Source organism: Phalacrocorax aristotelis, chromosome 1 (genome assembly GCF_949628215.1).
Source record: "Phalacrocorax aristotelis chromosome 1, bGulAri2.1, whole genome shotgun sequence".
In the NCBI taxonomy this organism is placed as follows: domain Eukaryota; kingdom Metazoa; phylum Chordata; class Aves; order Suliformes; family Phalacrocoracidae; genus Phalacrocorax; species Phalacrocorax aristotelis.
Window position 1 is genome coordinate 191,208,735 of NC_134276.1, and position 18,411 is coordinate 191,227,145.

Here is an 18,411-nt window from a genome sequence, read left to right on the forward strand (position 1 = left end):
AGCTGAGAATTAGCAGGTCCCTGGATGAAATATGAAAGCAGCAGTATCTGTAGCTCACACCTCCACTACACTGGGAGCAAGAGTAGGGTCAAGTCAGCTTTGCAGATGCTTTTCTTAGACTGACTTGGAGCTACTTATTTCCTGATTAATGCATATCCTCCATTTCTTCATAGAAGCTGTAAATAATATACTTATGAAGAAGTTTGAAGAACATGAATGTGTCATTGAAGGTTTCTATGTGATTGATGAGGGAGGAGATTAATTTATTCACTCTAAAAAGAATATGAAGAATATGTTGGCTGGGGACTGCTGAATCTTGCATCAGGGGACAGAGGGTGGAGGCCCTGTTTGTGTTTGAAAGATTGAAAACAGATTTCTCAAGACATGGAACATGATGGAAATGAAGTGTTAAGAGGTTCATGACACCATCTGGGAAATATGATTGGGATGTAGTGAGTCTTTGCCACTTTGAAAAAATAAAATATTTTAGAGTGTTTAATTCATTGCATATATGAGGCCATCTTGAGGACATTACTGATGGATTAGATTGTCTTACTTGAATTTTATGTAAGAAAAGACTGAGATCCTGCTTAAAACACCTTAATGGAAAGAAAATGAGTTGTTGGTGACTTAAATAAGATTTTGATTTTATGGTTATATACACTGCTGTTAGGAAAATAATATGATTTAGTATTATACTGAAGATACTTAAACCCAGTTTTTTTTAAAACTTTAAAAAAACTGTTTAAATATAGGAGTTTTTCTAAATTTAAAAAAATTGGGTAGGAATTTCTGTTGCTTCTGTGATTGATTTTGAGGTAGTATTTTGATGCTGGCTTTGCTGCTTGGATGTCATTCATCTAGATGAGTTGAATTAATCAGAATAATGAACCTGTAATTTTCATGGAAGCATGTAATTGAATCATACATAGGTGTAGCTTTTGCTTGTGTTTCTGATGATAATTATTTACTATATTTTGCTATAGAAACCAGCAGCTGTCACTATTTGTATATATTAACTTATGATCTCATTTTGAATAGTATATTGTTGGCATCACTCCAGTCTAGTCAACAGTTATTCCAATTTTATTCCTGTTTATACAGAGCATGATATGGTCTGTGAGGGAACTAGGTCTCTTTTACTGTCCCTGAGGAGACAGTCTCTGGTGCTGGTTGTTTTATTTGTTGTGCTGATTATGTTAGGAGGATTTAAACTAGTGTGTTCTAAATGTTGTTGGAAAATTTGGTGTGTACAGAGGTGAAAGGCCTTAACAGTGGCTGTGGGGAATCTTCAGTATCTCTTTATGTTGAATGTTTATTGAGGACAACGTTGCAAGCTGAGTAGCTACATGCTGGTGAGCAAAGGTAGCCTTTTGTACCAGCTGCTCTCTGTCTGCACTTGCTGATTCCCTCTGTCCTGGTTTTGGCTGGGGTAGAGTTAATTTTCTTCCTAGTAGCTGGTATAGTCCTGTATGTTGGATTTAGTATGAGAATAATGTTGATAACACACGGATGTTTTAATTGTTGCTAAGTAGTGCTTACACTAGGTCAAGGACTTTTCAGTTTCTCATGCCCTACCCACTGAGGAGGCTGGAGGTGCACAAGACGCTGGGAGGGGGCACAGCCAGGACAGCTGACCACAACTGGTCAAAGGAATATTCCATACCATATGGCATCATGCTCAGTATATAAACTGGGGGAAAGCTGGCTGGGGGGCCACTGCTTGGGGACTGGCTGGGCATCAGTTGGTGGGTGGTGAGCAATTGCTTCGTGCATCACTTGCTTTGTATATTTTTTTGTCATTATTATTATTACTAGTTTATTTTCTTTCAATTATTAAACTGTTCTTATCTCAACCCACGAGGTTTTTTTCTCACTTTTACTCTTCCAATTCTCTCCCCTATCCCAGCGGAGGGGAGTGAGCAAGCAGCTGTGTGGTGCTCCGTTGCCGGCTGGGGTTAAACCACGACACCCTCACCATTACAATGGAAGAAAACAGAAGTGTGCTGGGTTTGTGTTTCGTGTTTTTAATTGGCTAAAAAACAGAGAGGATGTGGAAGGTATGCAAAGGCTCTTCCCTCTGTACTTTGCGGGCAACTGGATGAGCAACTGTGCTACTGAATTCGGGAGCAGACAGACACAGCATTTTCCTTGACTGGATCAGTGGTGTATCCAGGTGAAAATGTACCATGCAAGAAAGTGAATTGTCAAATTAATTTGAGCTTCTTGGGATTGTTCTGGAGAACATTTGGACTGTGGAATGAGCGTTCGCTGAAGGGTGATGTACGTTTGTGAAGGAGAAGGGTGGCAGGTGGAAGGCGTGCTAGTGAACAAAGTGAATAGAAGCTCTTAATTGTGTCCTCTTTCAGAGAGAAGATGAAATAAACTCATTCTAGAGTGTCTTTATCTCCTAACCCTTGGCCCTGTGCTCCCTTGAAGACTGCTTTGTAGTCTTAACAAGTATGTTTCTGAGACACAGTGGAATTGCAACTTGCCCCGTGCTGTGCAGCTTTGTTTAGAAATGAGTGAGGTTTAGGGAGAGGAGGGACTCTCCACATCTTTCCTCAGCTCTGGAGAAGAACAGAAACCAAAACACTTTTTAAGGGTCAGAAAAGTACATTTTATTTCTGGGATCAGTCATATCTACTGAGAAATTATTCTTCAGATCATAGTAAAGGACCTAGAAGTGTACTTCTATGTACCTAACTCTGAGGACCTTGCTGAGCAGATTTCAGTTGGATGTGTTTATGTGCTCATCTCAGTGCCCACTTGCAGTCTCTAAATGTGTACTTTATGCCATAGGAGACACTACGGAGTTATCAGTGCCTAAGCAGGTTCTATTGTTAGAGTGCTGCATGCCTATCAATGGGCTGCATGATGAGTTGTTTAAATGCTTAGGCTGCCCTGAGAATGTAAAATGGTTTAAGAGGTTTTACCACTTGAAGGCTTCAAAAGGGTACTAAACCATACTAAAACAATTTAAATGATTGGGTAGGTTGGGATTTTATCTTTATATGACCAGTGGTATTAGTGATTTTTGCTGGTACGATGGTTCTGCAAATCTAGCATACTTTCTTGGCAATCTCTTTTGCTGGGCTTTGAATTAGGTTTCCTGCTTAGTATTCTCTTGGATTCTGTACTCTTGCATGCATTGCTGATTTGCTCTTGGGTAATGGGAATACAGAGCTGGGACAGTGTTCTGCACCTTGAATTATCAAGCTTTGTGAAAGAGAGTACTAATTGCTAATAAAGATGTTATGATCCCTAGCAACTTAACAGCACAACTTCTGCAGCTACTTGCATTGGCAGCTACTGTCTGTCTCTCCCAAATACTTCTATGCTTGAGGCAAGGATTAGTGAGTCAGATTCTTTGGCTTGTGTTACACAGGTCAGGTTAAGCAGGCTGCTCTGCCTTGAGTGGGATTCTAGCTTTATGAACATCTGTAGGGGTTATTTTAAGTACTATTTACTAAGATTTGAAGGAAAAGTACTTCTTAGTTAAATGAGACCAAGAGTTATCTTATAAATTTCAGAAGAGTGCTACACTTGTGAACGGTGACATTTGCCAATCTCCACCACAGAGTAATATCTTCACTTAATTCTTGTCCTGGCACACAAGCACCGCAATGATAGCAAGTGATGAATGCCAATTTTAACATTTCCATATGTCTGTATATTCAAATGTGGTTTGTTTTGTCACAGATTCACGTTACTGGTAAGTGCGAGGTGTGGGTTGGAATATCCCTCATTTGAATGGGCTTTTAAACAAAATGGAGACTCCTGTGATTCCCCTGATGTTTATCCCTTCCCTTTACCTGCACGTGACTCAGTCCCCTCACTTTTGTCATGGCTGTGATCCTGTGCAAAACCCTCAAAAACTAGAAATTTGGTGACTACTACCTAAACCCAACAATAACATTTCTCATGTAAGATATGGGTTTCCAGCATGGTAACTATATTAATATAGAATGTAGTCTTAGAATGTGGTCACATAGTCTTGGTAGGAGCCCTGATGACTTGGACTCTTTTTTTTGTCTGCCCTCTTGCATCATTCTATGTTCAGGGGCAGGGGCTTTAATTATGCTCCTCCATCTCTCTGGAATGTCCTAGCCCATTTTTGAGCTACTAGATGATTTCCTCACTTTAATTTCATTTAAAAATCTACTTCTAAAAATATGGCAAAGTTTCCGCAAAAAAGTACTTCGGGGTAATGCAAATAGAGGAATGTTTTTGAAGAGGGCTATGAGTAATGAGTTTATTTTCATGCTTTATAAAGTTACTAATCTTTGATGTAACAAACATTATTATAAATTATCACTATGACTACTTTTATGTGATGTGATTGTTTAGTAGTAAATGTACATCTGGAACAACTTGTGCTCTTCTGGTTTCATGCCACACCTGCCTTTAAAATTCCCTTTATTCCTGAAATACATGCATCTTTACAACACAATCCAAATAACAGCATTTTCATAATTATATTCCTTAAAAACTCAAGTCATACTGCGAAGGCTCTAATCCTCCAATTAAGAGAGAATATAAAGGCTGCATGTTCTAGCATATTTCCTTAGAGTTTGTGTATTCGGTAAGATATTTTTCACTTTATTGACTCATTGTTAATCCTACATTGAAGAAAAGTCATATTATCTGTGGATATTATGGAGCACTAGGACTAAACTCACAATTGCCAAATTAAAAATGGAACATCAGCAGATTTTATACCTGTGCCATCCCGCAGTTAGTGTAAACTGGATCTGGGTCTCTTTTCTGACACTCTGAAGTTCAACTATTAGATGACATAACAAATTCCCTGAATTCCACCCATGGATGAAAACACATGGATCCTACTGCTAATCATTTCCAAGCTCCGAAAGACCAGGACCGGGTAGATTTGGCTTCTTAGCTTCTATACTCTCTGACCTGTAAAAGAGTAACTGCAGAACTGTTTCCAAACAAAACAGTGATTATTTGCCAAAAGGAATGTAGTGCACAGAGAAATGCATTAAATGACAGAATCCTACTTTTGCTGTAATTAAGTAGAACTTCAATTACGGTAGGTCCAGTGAATTTCAGATGATTTTCCAACTCCGAGAGCTATGAGAGTGTCTCTTTACGTCACATGAATCCCACTCACAATGAGACTGTGCTGGAATGAGTTGCACTTCTAGGACCAGGAGTTAGCCTAATTTTTAAGCATCTGACATTGTTAACAGAGTCTTTTTGTGTGCTAGCCCTAGCCTGCTGACAATGTTGCCTTGCTTCTGTCCTTGCCAGGTGAGCTGGCCAGGAGAAAAACTTAAGCATTAGTGTATCTTCTAAGACATTGGAGAGTCAGTGTGGAGTGACATGTTGCAAATGCTTCGAGCCCACGGTAAGCTTCAGTCAGAGCTTAGACATCTGAAAGCTCAGCTGTAGGCAATGAATCCCATAGAAGTGGAGGTTTCTGTTTTTCTACTCAGAAATGTCTTGGAGTTCAGCCTTTTCTACCTTTTTCAGTTAACAGTTCTTACAGATGACAAGTCATATACAAGAAAGCAGCTTATGCAAAGCGTTTGTGAAAATAACAGTGTTATCCATACTGTGTGTTTGATTTTTCAATGGTGGTGGACAGCTGCACCTGGAAGATTGCAGCCTCAGTCTTTCCTCCTTTAGGAGACAGATGTTACGATTTCAGATACCCATTGTGGGAACCGATACACTAGGAATTAAGGTGGTTAACAGTGTCATGGTTTGCATTGAATTTCTCTTGTTTGCTTGTTGTTGTTCTTTTCATTTTAAGCTGCATTCAGTTTTCATATTTATGAATGCATTCAGTTTAATACATTTGATCTAAAAATGTTTTTGTTTGTTGAGAGATATGAGTATAAGCAGCAATGAATGGTTGCATGCACTGCCTGTAAAATATGTGCCCATGCATACAGCCATAATGCAAATGGAGAATAAATATGTCAACACCAGGTTATATATAAGATCATTCATTTATCCACCTTTGTATCCCCTTGAGCGCCATGGTGTAGGCGTAGGCATAAACTGTAGTTTAAAGCTGTTTTCTACACAAATAATGTATCATAGCTAATTGATGCATGACGTTAATGTCCTCACAGAGAGAATAACGGATGCAACAGTTAAAGCTACATTCCTTGAAAGTGTTTCAAAAATTAGATCTAAATGAGAAAATGCTGATGACTGAAATATTCTTAAGGAAGGGAGTCCTCTTCGTGAAACTGTTCTGGGAGATAAAACTTGTTCCTCATCCAGTAAATCAGATGTGGATTTCCTTGTACCATAAAGCATTTTTTGTGATCATCACGTTTTCATATCCATCACAAAATCATTGAACCTACACCCTGCAATATGGACTGGGGTGAGTCTGGAAATATGGCCCTCCCAGGACTAGTGATAAGATATCTGATGTGTCAGACTTATTTCCAGAATTCTTCTCCAAACTTATGCTTCCAAAATATCATTTATCTAAAATATTAAAAATTATTCATTATTTGCAAAAGCTATATACCTGCAGTATACCTAATGAATCTTTCAATGAAAAGCAATTCCACTTCCTACACCTGCGCCTATTTACCCCCACATGTGCAGAGCAATTAGAACAGAATAGGGGCTAACGCAGCCCCAGGTCTGAATTTCATCACTATAAAGTATTTTGAACAACAAAAGTTCAAAGTAAAATCCTTGTGAACATAGATTTGGTCTAATATGTTCAATAGCTGTTTGAACATCCTTATATTGTAAGGGAATACATCATAGCCATGTCGTGCCTGTTTTCATATGCTATGAAAATAAGCTTTGCTCAGTGGAGCACAGCTCTTTCATACCAGCTGAGAAGCCAACTAACTGAAATTTTACAATGAAACTTTTAGTCCTAACTAGTGTTTACATAAAGATCCGTAGGCTTTGGTGAGAAATCTTGAGTGCTGAATTTGATGACTGGCTCCTGAGATCTTAAGGTGTGGCAAAAGGTGATAACAGAGCCTTTGTCTTTAAGTGCAGTGCTTATAACTCAAATGAAAGCATTTGTCAGGTTACTGTAAAGATGTAAAGAGAATTAAAATTGATAAGCGGAATAATTTGGCAAATATTAGCCTGTAACTTCACAGGAAATAAATCTTTGGCTGCAAAGGGAGGTCTGTGACTTAAACTAGAGTCCAGATTAGAGCTCGTTGCTGTATGGGTCTGGGGAACTTAAGGGTGCATTCTTCATCTTGTGTTCAGGGTTAATGTGCCCATCTTTAAATCTCTGTGTGGAGTATGAGCCAGCCTCCCTCTCCATCTGCTAGGGAGGGGAGGGGAGCAGGCTTATGGTCTGCTCCCCATTGCTGCTCAGCATGACGCAGTATTTGGCCTGCCCTGACCATCCAGCAGGCCTATGTTGCAACCTTTGTGGCGGTTTTTTGATTCCCCAGTGTTTGCTTTCACTATGAGGCCTGAAAGATGACCCGTCATAATATTTTTGCATCTTAGTGGCTTTACTTTCTGGGAAGTTTCTCAAAAACCAAATTTTTACTGTGACTGAAAACTATTTGCAGTGAAAACTATATATATCCTGAGATGGTAGAGAAATTAGTTCATGTCGTCTTTTTTTCTTTTCTTTTTTTTTTTAATAGGAAATGTCCTGTTGTTTGTGCACAATCAGTGTTTGAATAGCTGAGTGGCTACTTAAAGGTGTTTTATTTTCTTAGCTACAATATCAACTGAATTAATTATAACTGGGTTGGACTTTTTAGCGTTTGACCTTTCTCAGATGAAACCTTTATTAACACTTGTCAGTTTGGAGGCTTGGCAGTCCAGACAGTGACCTTTATAATGCTGCTGTCTTAGGCAGGGTTTATCACTCTGACAGGACCCAATTAAAATAGAAAAAAATAATCAGTGAGTGATGTCAGTGAGAAACGGACAACCAGAGTAAGAGCTTTTACTGGCCACAGTACATCTGTAACTAGCTGCAGCTCTTCCCTTTTCTTCACTGATGGAGGGAATGTTATTCTGCCAGCCATTATTCATTCTCAATGAGCAGGGATAATCTTTCTTAATCCCTTGGAGGGGTTTCATTGCAATATGTTCATTCTGAACTTTAAATCACTATTTACTTAGGGCCAGATTCTGTCGTGCTTTTTCCTGCCAAATAGTAGCTTCCTCTGTTAAAAATGCAATATTGAGTAAGAACAAGAATGAAGGGAAGAATGAAGGCTGTGTGCTGGATCCTTAACTGATGAATTCAACTATGTGAATTTTCACCTGCAGTTATTTTTCGTCATGGGCAATGACTTAAACTTTTTATTTTATTGTCAAATACTTCCACTTACCTAGACGAGCACCAAGGCCTGTGGTCCATTCTTTGGAAAACTGGAGAAGGCGAAAAATCTGCAAGCTATGCAGTTTTGTTTCTGTTATTTTTCACAGGTTCAACTCCTACCATTGAAACTAGGAGCTTTATGGCCATCCCCATGCCACTAGCATTAAAAATTCAGTGAAGTCTGTCAGCTGCTCTCTCAGTGACCATGATTCTCACCAGAAATTTATATAATCAGTTAAACAAAGCACTGCCATCCTTGCCTTTGATATTTTAATAATCCTCAAACTGCAGCAAAGTCAGTACTACCCAGATAGCCAAATTTAGACTGATCTATTTATTAAGGTCGGAATAGTTCTTATATTAACTTATGCCAGACCACTAACACGAGGAAATTGTCTGCGTGTTGCATCTCTGTTTACCTGTTAAGGTCTCTTCCTTAACAGAGTGAAGCAGCTCTAGTGCGTTATCTGTTTTTCATTTTCTAAAGTTCTTGGTGAATCTCCACCTTTCTTGTTTCAATCCTGGTTTATTTTTGTTTATGTTACCTGTTTGTGAGATTAAGATTTGCTGGTTCGCGTCAGTTTCTCTATTTATATCTTCAAAGGCAGGTTTATTAAGTGACAGGGTTTTCAGGTCCAGCTTACTACTTTCAAATTGAGCAAGGCTGACCTTGAATCATTTTCTTTACTGGGGTTGTTATAGTATTTCTGTTCTCATAAACCATCCCAGAGAGACTGTAAATGATAGCGTTCCCCTCCAAGTTCCTGAAGAACAGAAGTAAGATCAGCTCTCCTAGTTCTATGCTGTGTGGGACTTTTTTGTGCTGACTGTACGTCATGTAGGCAGTTATGGTAAAGCAGCCGTAAAGAGGACACAAGGAAGCAAGTATCTTTTAACACTTCAGTTCTTTAGAGAATCACTCTGACAATAAAAAATATTATTTAATCAGTCCTTCAGTAAATTATATGGATGTGGCTTCAAAAAGGAGATGCGACAGAATATCAGCTTCAGGCGTTTGAATCTATGAAGACCCTGAAACTGAGGATGTATAAGAACAAATCCCGGCTATCTCTCAAAGGGTTAGTTCATAAAGTAAAGGCACTTACATGTAAAAGGATTAGATTATTTTAACTACACATTTCATTCAGTTTGTCATACAAGGCAGATTCTTTAGTTATAGTGTTATATTTGTATAAACCCTACCCTTCCTATTGTTGCTGCTTTTTTTAAAAAAAATATTTTTTTAGTATCGGCCACAATTGGAATTATGTTCTAAAGTATCCAGAATTACAAATCCTAATATCACATACTCGATAATATAGTTGCACATATGTAAGCTTCTCTCAATTTATTTTACTCTGATTTTTTTCAATGGATTTTCCATTTTTTCTACTAATATACCAGAGAGGTGCTGGATTATTTACTACGGATATACAGGAGCTACATTGTTGAAGATTATTTTCTAGTACAATAAGATAAGTCTTCTTCACTTTGAAAAAAACTGTTAATTGAAGGAGAGATATATATTCAGGCAGCTGTGTTCTTGGATTTGACTGATTACATCCTATGCAAATCAAGTCAAGAAACCTGACCCAGTGTCCATTAAGAGCTCAGAAATTTCTGAGATAACAGTGAACTCTGGGAAAGAGCCAAGAACAATGGGAACTGAGGGGTTTAACTTGTTGTTGGTTATTTCAATGCATTTTGAACAAGAAACCCTTTTCCATGTTAATAATCTAACCCTTTTGTGTTATTGATTTTAGCTGATGAAGGAGTTTCCCCTGCTCAGCATGTTCAACATCCATGAAAACCTGCTAGAGGCTTTGCTGGAACTGCAAGCATATGCCGATGTCCAGGCAGTCTTAGCAAAGTATGACGGTAAGTTCATATACATTTATATTTTCTTTATATGGTACACACAGAAGCAATGTTTCTAAGTCAAACTCTTAAAATTTAGGAAACGCTGTAATTAGAGTGACTGGCACGAGCTTCATAGATCCTCTTACACAGTCCTTAATCCAAAGACCAATCATTGTGCATTTTTTTCTGCCAGCCCATGCTTAATTCATTGTACAGGGTGATGGAACTCACTCACTAGCAGCTCTTCAGTGCTTGCTTTGCTTTCTGTTGATGTTTAAAGAATTACTATTTAGGTTCTGCAGACTTCTTATTGCATGCTGTTCAAACCTTGTCTGAAGAAAAGATTATCAGTTCCCTTGTGGACTTTCCTATGAATGTTGACTTAGTAGCATACAAGTGCTTTACAAACATTAATTGATTTAACTTCACAGCAGTCTAGTGAGTAGCAGACTTCATGTTTTATGGGGAAAACTTGGAAAGCTCAGAAGACTAGGTGAACTTTTTATGTTAATTTTCAGTATTTTTCAGTAAGCATTGATTTATGCAGCATTATGTCACTTTTTATGTTCCAATCACAGTTCCTGCTGACTGCCGCTCTTTGAGCTTGGATTCAGACACAGGGTCTCAAACAGAAAAAGGACAGAATAAGAAGCAGCAACTGGCATACTTGTTTAAGTTTAAGTTAAATAGCTTTTCTTGAACTGTGTAGAAACTTTGTGTCAGAAATAGGAATACAAACCAGTTCTCCTCAGCAGCATTCGTCAACCTTCACAGTGCCACTCTTCATCTTCTTCCTGCAGTCCCTGGCTTACTCACCATCTGTACTCCAAATTCTGCAACAAGTGAATCAGGAATCCTACAGCCATCAGTTTCCTTTTGTGTTACTACACAATCCTCAATCATCCTCAGAAAAGTCTCATTCTGTGCACTGGAGTATGGCAAGGGAGTTTATTAAAGGAATATTATGTAGTCGTATAACTAAAAGTGAAATTATAACACACGTGGATCATATAGCTGAATTAAGTGAAACAGGTAGCCCTAATTGTGATGTTTCTGAACTCTTTCTCTAGGTTGATTGTGTATCCTTTAAAATGTTCTTAATTACTAGCTCTTACAGCCTTTCTGCTGTTCTTTGAACTGAGATTTTAAGGCTTGCAATTTCAAAAGCTTTTAGAAGGTAGATAGACATCATTTGAGTTACTGTTGTATAAATAGCTACCAATATGGGCTCCGGAGCCTGTATCCACAGTGCTTTGGCCACTCTTTCTCTTTGATTCTTTGACGGAATTAGCATCTTTTCCAGCCTGCCCTTAGTTGATCTTCTGTCCCATTTGTCTACTGAATTGTCTTCTACTTCTCTTTTGCATGGTCAGTTTCAGCTTTCTACTGCTCCTGGTTCCTACCAGAGGCTTCTTGTTCAGCCAGCACCATTCATCCCTAATTCCATTCTTCTGCCTCTCCTAACTACCCATCCCAAACCTACCTACCTATCCTCAACCACTTTCCAACTCCTGTCTTACCATACGTCTTTTCCATCTACCCTTTTCTCTGTGGCTTCTGCCTCCTCTTCAGTTGACATTCTGTGCCGCATTGCCTGGATGCCAATAAGCAGAACAGTAAGAGTACAAGCAGACAGAGGCTTCTTGCTGTCAGCCCCAGTACTTGGCCCGTATCATCTCATGGAATGGTGGCAAGAGGATGATGCGTAAGTTTACTGGAGTACTGAGATGTACTTGATGAGCAAAGAATCTTTGGAGAGTATATCTGCAAAAATTGCAGAAGCTTCCACTGAACATGTGCTAATTGCTTTCTTTTAACATCTTGTAACTTAGGAAATTAAGATAAATTTTAACAAGGCTAGCAATAGGCCATTGCCTTGATACTAACACAATCATCCTACCAAATTTCAGACCCCTGCAGTAAGTAAATGGTGACGGAGCTGAAGTTATTTAATGGAAGATAAATAAGCAACTGATTACAGGCAACATTAGTGATAGTCACTGCTGCCAGTCAAGCCTGGAATGTTTTCAACTCCTTCTGGAGTCAAATCATTCTAAGCAGAGATCAAAATGTCACCCAGGCCCTTAAGTACTGCCATACAGTATCAGTAATGACTCTGGGAGAGATCTTGGTTGTGCTTAGTCTGGTTGTAGAAATCTGCTGTTAAAGTAGAAACATCAGCGTCTTTCTTGTAGCTCCGTGTATTTCAGTAATTCCTGTGACACAGGGGTAGATCTGCATGGACTTTATTTTGGCACATTAAGAAGCAAGTTAATAGAAGTGCCCATTTTTATGCCCCAGGCACCACAGGATGTTGGCACCTTCTAGTCTTTAATGTAGTTGTGAGATAATAGCTCTGAGGAGATAGCAGAACTGTGACAGAACAGGGAATTAAGCCATGCCCTCTGAAATCTCAGACTAAACTCCTGTGCCAGCTCTACTTTTGCATACCAAAGTACTGATCCCTAGTTTTAAACAATACCATGGTGGCACTTTGTGTCATGGAAGTTCATAAAACTTGAAGGGTTGTTTGGTTTTCTCAAAAGCATCTGACAGAGTCAAAACTGAGGTCATAAATGTAGCAAATGAGGCTTTTCAAAATAAAACTCTCCTTTGTCTGTTTGAACCCATGCAGTGTCAACTCATGCTTTGCCATACATAAACAAAAGTGTGCGTATACACCAGGTATGCACAAGGACTCAGGCTTAACCAGTACAACCCTTACAGTTCATGAGTCTCAGAAGGCCTGTCTCAGGGAGTCTCAGCTCATTTTAGAACTCATCAGCTTCATGTGTTGTTAGATTTATTGGAATATAAAACAATGAACTCATTTATACTTTCCTATCTGCAGTTTCTGCTGGTCCCACTCCACTGCCTCTTTTTGACTAAGACCAAACCTGATTTATTGTATTTTGATAACATATGAACAAATTATTTCCTTGAGCAGTCTGCCCCCACCCTGGGCTAAAAAAAGTTGGATCACATTATGCGAAACCTCAGCCTGTGCAAGCAGACACACTGCTTTACTAAAAGCCATGTGTTAAATTGTGTTTATATTATGTACCTGGCAACAGAGCTGATGTCCATACTCATTATTCATGGAAAAAGGGCCTCATTAGTGGGAAGGCATGCACTGTTGCTGAGCTACATCATTATGGTTTCAGAGTTCAGTGCCTGTCAATAGAGTGCAGATGACCTAAATACTCTTGAATTCTGAAAGGATTTTTGGCTCTGATGGAACACATATCCGTGTTATTTACAGCAGAAATAGTTATGGCTGCTAAAGAGACTGTTCTTGATGGAATAAGCTTCTGGTATTCGTAGTAGATAAAATTTCTCTGCTCCTCTTTCCTTGCTTTTTAAACAGATTGTTTTCCAGTACAGTAGGTCTGCTTGTTGTGATGCTTAGAGCAAATGATTTATTAACTTCTCTGGGCAGCCAGTTGCTTTGCTTGTTATTATCTGGTAACCTGGACATTGTGTGAAAACTCAGACCTTTCTGGCAATTGAAGGTCAGATTTAAAAAGAGTGGATGCCTATGTATTTAGTCACAGTGATGCAGTGGTTCCTCCCTAAACCTGTCCTTGCTTTCCTTTTTTTAAATGACAGTGTTTTCCAGTGAGACTATAAGCCTTCTGGTTTGCAAGAGGAACACCTTATACAGATTCCCCTTTCACTTACCCACTTGCAAAGAAGGAGAAAGACCATGTCACCATGTAGACAGAGTCCCAAATTCAGAGTTCACTTGAGAAGAGAATTTAGACCAAAGGATATATAGGAAGAAAGTGTTTTTTACACACAGAAGGCCTCATTCTGCTCTAGGCTATGACAATTTTTATTTGGTAATGGCTTACCTCAAAGAATCCTGCTTTAAAATGGTGTTAAATCAAAACACAGGCCTTTGAAGAAGCACTTTAGAAACACAGTCTTCTTTGTCTTGGAATACTTTCAACTTAGTACAATCTAAACAGTTCATTTAGAGAAATTAGTTCTCTAAAATTGAGCCTGAATGGGCTACTCTCCTTTGTCCAGTCCCCCTCTGTCCAATTTCTTCTTGTCCTTACAGGCTTATGAAATGGGTAAATTCTATTTACATTGAACTTGAAGGCATTCCTTTTTGTAGAGAGTTGCAAATTGATGAACCAATTGCATGTTGTCTTCAGTTATATTAGCTATGGTCTCCAGGGTTTTTGTGTGTATGTATATATCTGAGATCACAGCTCCACTCCATCAGTTTCATCACTTACCATGATTATGTTTGGTATTTTTGAGAAGATGTTCTACCTGGTGGAGCTATCTGGGTAGGTGTTCTGAGTGCAAGAAAGGGTTTTCTTCTGAGTTAAAGATGTAGCAAGTGGCAGTATTGAAGCAAGCATTACCTCATGCACATTATTTTATAATCCTTCTGTTTCTTTGAAAAGAGACCTTAAAAGGAAGTTCCTTTTAGTTAAGGACCAAAGCCTAGTCTACCTTCTCTGAGAGATGCAGATCAGGTAAGACCCCCAATTTGTGAAACAGCAGTGTCGAGAGAATAGTTTGTCTTTTTTCCCATTACATCTTTTTCAGCTTCTGCTGCTAAGAACTAGTTACTCTCCTCCATGTCCAAGTCACTTGTGACTTCAGCTGGGTCTCTGCATCAGTTCTGTGTCTGTTCATACCATCTGGTCTCTTTTTTTTTGCCATATGGTTTTGTGGTGTTGTTTCTTTTTTTGTTTCTCCTGCTTGTGCAAAAGCACAAAAAGTCTAAACTAATTATACTAATCTTGCTCTTTCTAATCTCCTATAGGAGAAATGATTCCTTCCCCTTTATATGCATTTAGGATTGAGCTTGGCCACATCAAAGGGGCTGACACCTGCCTGGTCACTGAGATATTAATCTCAGCAAGAGTTGCATCTGAGGTGTTTACAACCAGCAGTGACCCTCTAAATCTTTCTGTAACTGAAGAGTTTTAGTTGTGGTCATGGCAAAATAAACACTTTTTGTTTGTGCTGACATGTTTTTCCCATCCTATCAGGGGACCAAAACCGAGGCCTTAACATACACAGTGGCTGTGTGTCTGGGTTTGGTTGGGGTGTTTCCCATCACTGAGGAAGAATGTCAAAAGTACAGAGAATCGGAACTGCTTTGTTTTGCAAGCACAAAGTAAGCGTTAGATCACTGTGTTCATAGTTTCGCTCCCTGCAGCACATTTTCTACCACGTTTTGTGGAAAAATGCAATGGCTGTTCTCATGGGAGATAATACTACAGGATATTAGATCTTTTTGACAAAGTGTTTTTCCCCTGATGTTCAGTTCATACTTTCCTTTATTGGATTCCATCCTATTACTCTTGCTTTTAACCATTCGTATCAGCTTAATTCGCTTTCTTCCTCAAGGTTTGTGTCTTTATAGATGACCGCATCTCTCTTCTGTCATCCCTGATCCAGCCTGCACATACTTATTTGCTAGAGCACTTTCAATCTTTCCCATAAGCAATTTTTCTTACCACCTGTGCAAGAGCTGACAATCTAGCATGCAGGTGCAGAGAACGGGGGGAGTTCTGTGCTGACAGGGCAAGTGTTGGCCCATCACTTAAAAACACTAGAGTCTACAGACAGGCTGAGAGAGAGAAAATCAGAGCTGGGGTTCACCCCCAAGCCATAGCACAATACATGTCCTGTATTCCACCATTTTTTGTTTTACCTCTTCACATAACTTTTTCCAGCATGTTGATATACTTTCCCTTATATATTTGGAAATACATGAATTATTCCAGCAGCTTAATGTAGTCTCTCTTCAGTGCTATATGAAGAAGAACTAGCAGTTTGACTGGAAGGACCTTACTGTGCAAATTATGGCCCCAAAATTAAAGTCCTATTAGTGCTGATAAGACTATTCCACTATCTGAAATTAAGCCAATAGGAATCTGTATTGTTGACTTGGGAATAACATAAGATTTGGGGTTGAAATAGGGAATAATTTCTGATTAGTGACTTTGATTTTACATTTATTCATGACTAGAGCAATTGCAGCATGCCTGTCTCTTCTCATTTAGGGCTTTCTGATAGCTTGGATAGGGGCTGTTGCACCAGTCCATATCCAGATTCATCATTTCTTGGTTTAGTTGCTATTTTATAAAAACAATAAATCCCCTGACCTATTTAGATGATATATGGCATACGCTGGATATCTTGAATGAGAAAAGTAGTGACATTATGTTTGCAATTCTGTATCCATCGCATCTTTCCATTAGTTCACTGTCACAAGCAACCGCTTATGAAGCAAATGACCAGTAAGAATTAACTTTCACAACCGTCCCCATAGCTGACTAGGGTTAATCGAAAGAAAATGCTCATAAATTAAAACTTGTATATATAATAAATCTTGTATATATAATCTTGTATATATAATATTGGATACAAATTAAATTTTGTATTCTGTTTAAAGATGCAAGCAATAGGGAAGAAGGAGAGCCTTTTTTTCAGATTGACACATCAGTTCTTATTAGGCAAAAATGTCCTGATGGTTTTGACAACAGAATAGCAGTCACATCTTTCAGCACATTGTGGGAGCCCCACAAGTAATCACAGGAGGGTGGGAAACCATATATGGGAAGAAATTTTGCCAGATGGCTCACAGAGCTGGACACAGTCGTTTATGAAAAACTTCACTTTGGTTCCTGACAGGCGACGTATCTCCTAGGGCTGGTTTATACTTGATTCCCTTGCTAAATTGAAGTTGTAACCAGACATAATTGTTTTATGCTTTTCTCTAACCTACAAGGGTCCAGTTTTGGAGATGAAGCCTAAATTGTATCAGGATTTTGAAGTATTGTAGTGATCAGACCAGAATAACAGCAGAAACAAATACTTATAGTCTAATATGAAGCAAACAAAAAGCAAAACACTTTTGGAGGGAAGCAGGCATGGACCTACTCAGGGCTATCTCCACAGCAACATACAGCAACATAAAAATGAACATTTACACGTATTTCTTCCATTGCCAAGGGACTGTAGATATTATCCTCAAATAATTGCCATGTGCTCATTAGGACCATAGTACTGGAAGAGGCCTGCTGAGTGAGTCGGGTCCCCCACTGTTGCCTTCACTACATGATATTATCCCTTCCATGAGCTGAGCAAGCTCCATCCTAGAATTAGCTATTTTGTTTGCCCCACTATGCTACATAGAAATCTGCCTCAATAATTCATTTCTCATAAACCTTCTTTTAATCTCCAGCCTAAATTTATTTCTGAACTGTTTATTCTTGTGCCAACATTATCCTGCACCTAAGCAGCCCTTCTCCTTTCCTAGTGTTCCTTTTGGGTACGTGTAGAGAACAGTTGTATCTTCTCTCAGACTTAATTTCATTTGGACTGTTATAAAAACAATCCAGTCTATTTGATTTTGTTGTTCTTGACCATGGGTGGTCATATTTAAACATAGCGTTCCTTGAGATATCCCATTTTTTCTGCACAAAGGACTCAGGTGGTGTATCTGAGCCTTACCTCACCTCACTGCATTTCCCTTCCTTACAGATGCCAGCAGTTCATTGTGGATCATCCTGCAATATGTATGCACAGATATTCCCAACTCAGGAGCATTTACTGCCTAGTAGAAAATATGTTTTGTGATACAGTGTTTTGTTTTAGTATATTTAACTCTGTATCGAGTTCAGTTCCTACTGTATGATAACTTAATCTCTTAGCCAAGAATTATAATAATCCTCACAACTTGGACTGTGCAATGCCCACTGAACATTCTCCATTCAAGTATCAATGATCTGATGCAGAAACTAGTCTTTATACATGTGGTTTTGTGTGTTGACTGGTCTCATTGTTTAACCTCATGGACTGTGTATTAATGGCTCTCCTTGTATGACCAGGTGACCTGCCTAGTGGATGAGAGAAAAGCTGTGGATGTTGTCTACCTGGACTTTAGCAAAGTCTTTGACACTGTCTCCCATAGCATCCTCTTAGAGAAGCTGGTGGCTCATGGCTTGGATGGGTGTGCTCTTCGCTGGGTAAAAAACTGACTGAATGGCCGAGCCCAGAGAGTTGTGGTGAACGGAGCTAAATCCAGTTGGGAGTCGGTCACAAGCGGTGTTCCCCAGGGCTCAGTACTGAGGCTAGTCTTGTTTAATATCTTTATAAATGATCTGGATGAGGGCATCGAGTGCACCCTCAGTAAATTTGCAGGTGACACCAAAGTGGGCAGGAGCATTGATCTGCTCGAGGGTGAGAAGGCTCTGCAGAGGGATCTG

At 39.1% G+C, this 18,411-nt stretch overlaps 1 protein-coding gene across 4 annotated transcripts in view; it reads left to right on the plus strand.

The window, feature by feature from the left end:
* ST7 (suppression of tumorigenicity 7) overlaps positions 1 to 18,411 on the plus strand; it is a 160,348-nt gene that overhangs the window by 112,229 nt on the left and 29,708 nt on the right. For all 4 annotated transcript variants that reach the window (XM_075081122.1, XM_075081120.1, XM_075081123.1 and 1 more), the window contains one exon: positions 10,072 to 10,186. In XM_075081122.1, the coding sequence (XP_074937223.1) occupies positions 10,072 to 10,186 (115 nt within the window). The remainder of the gene's footprint in view (positions 1 to 10,071; positions 10,187 to 18,411) is intronic.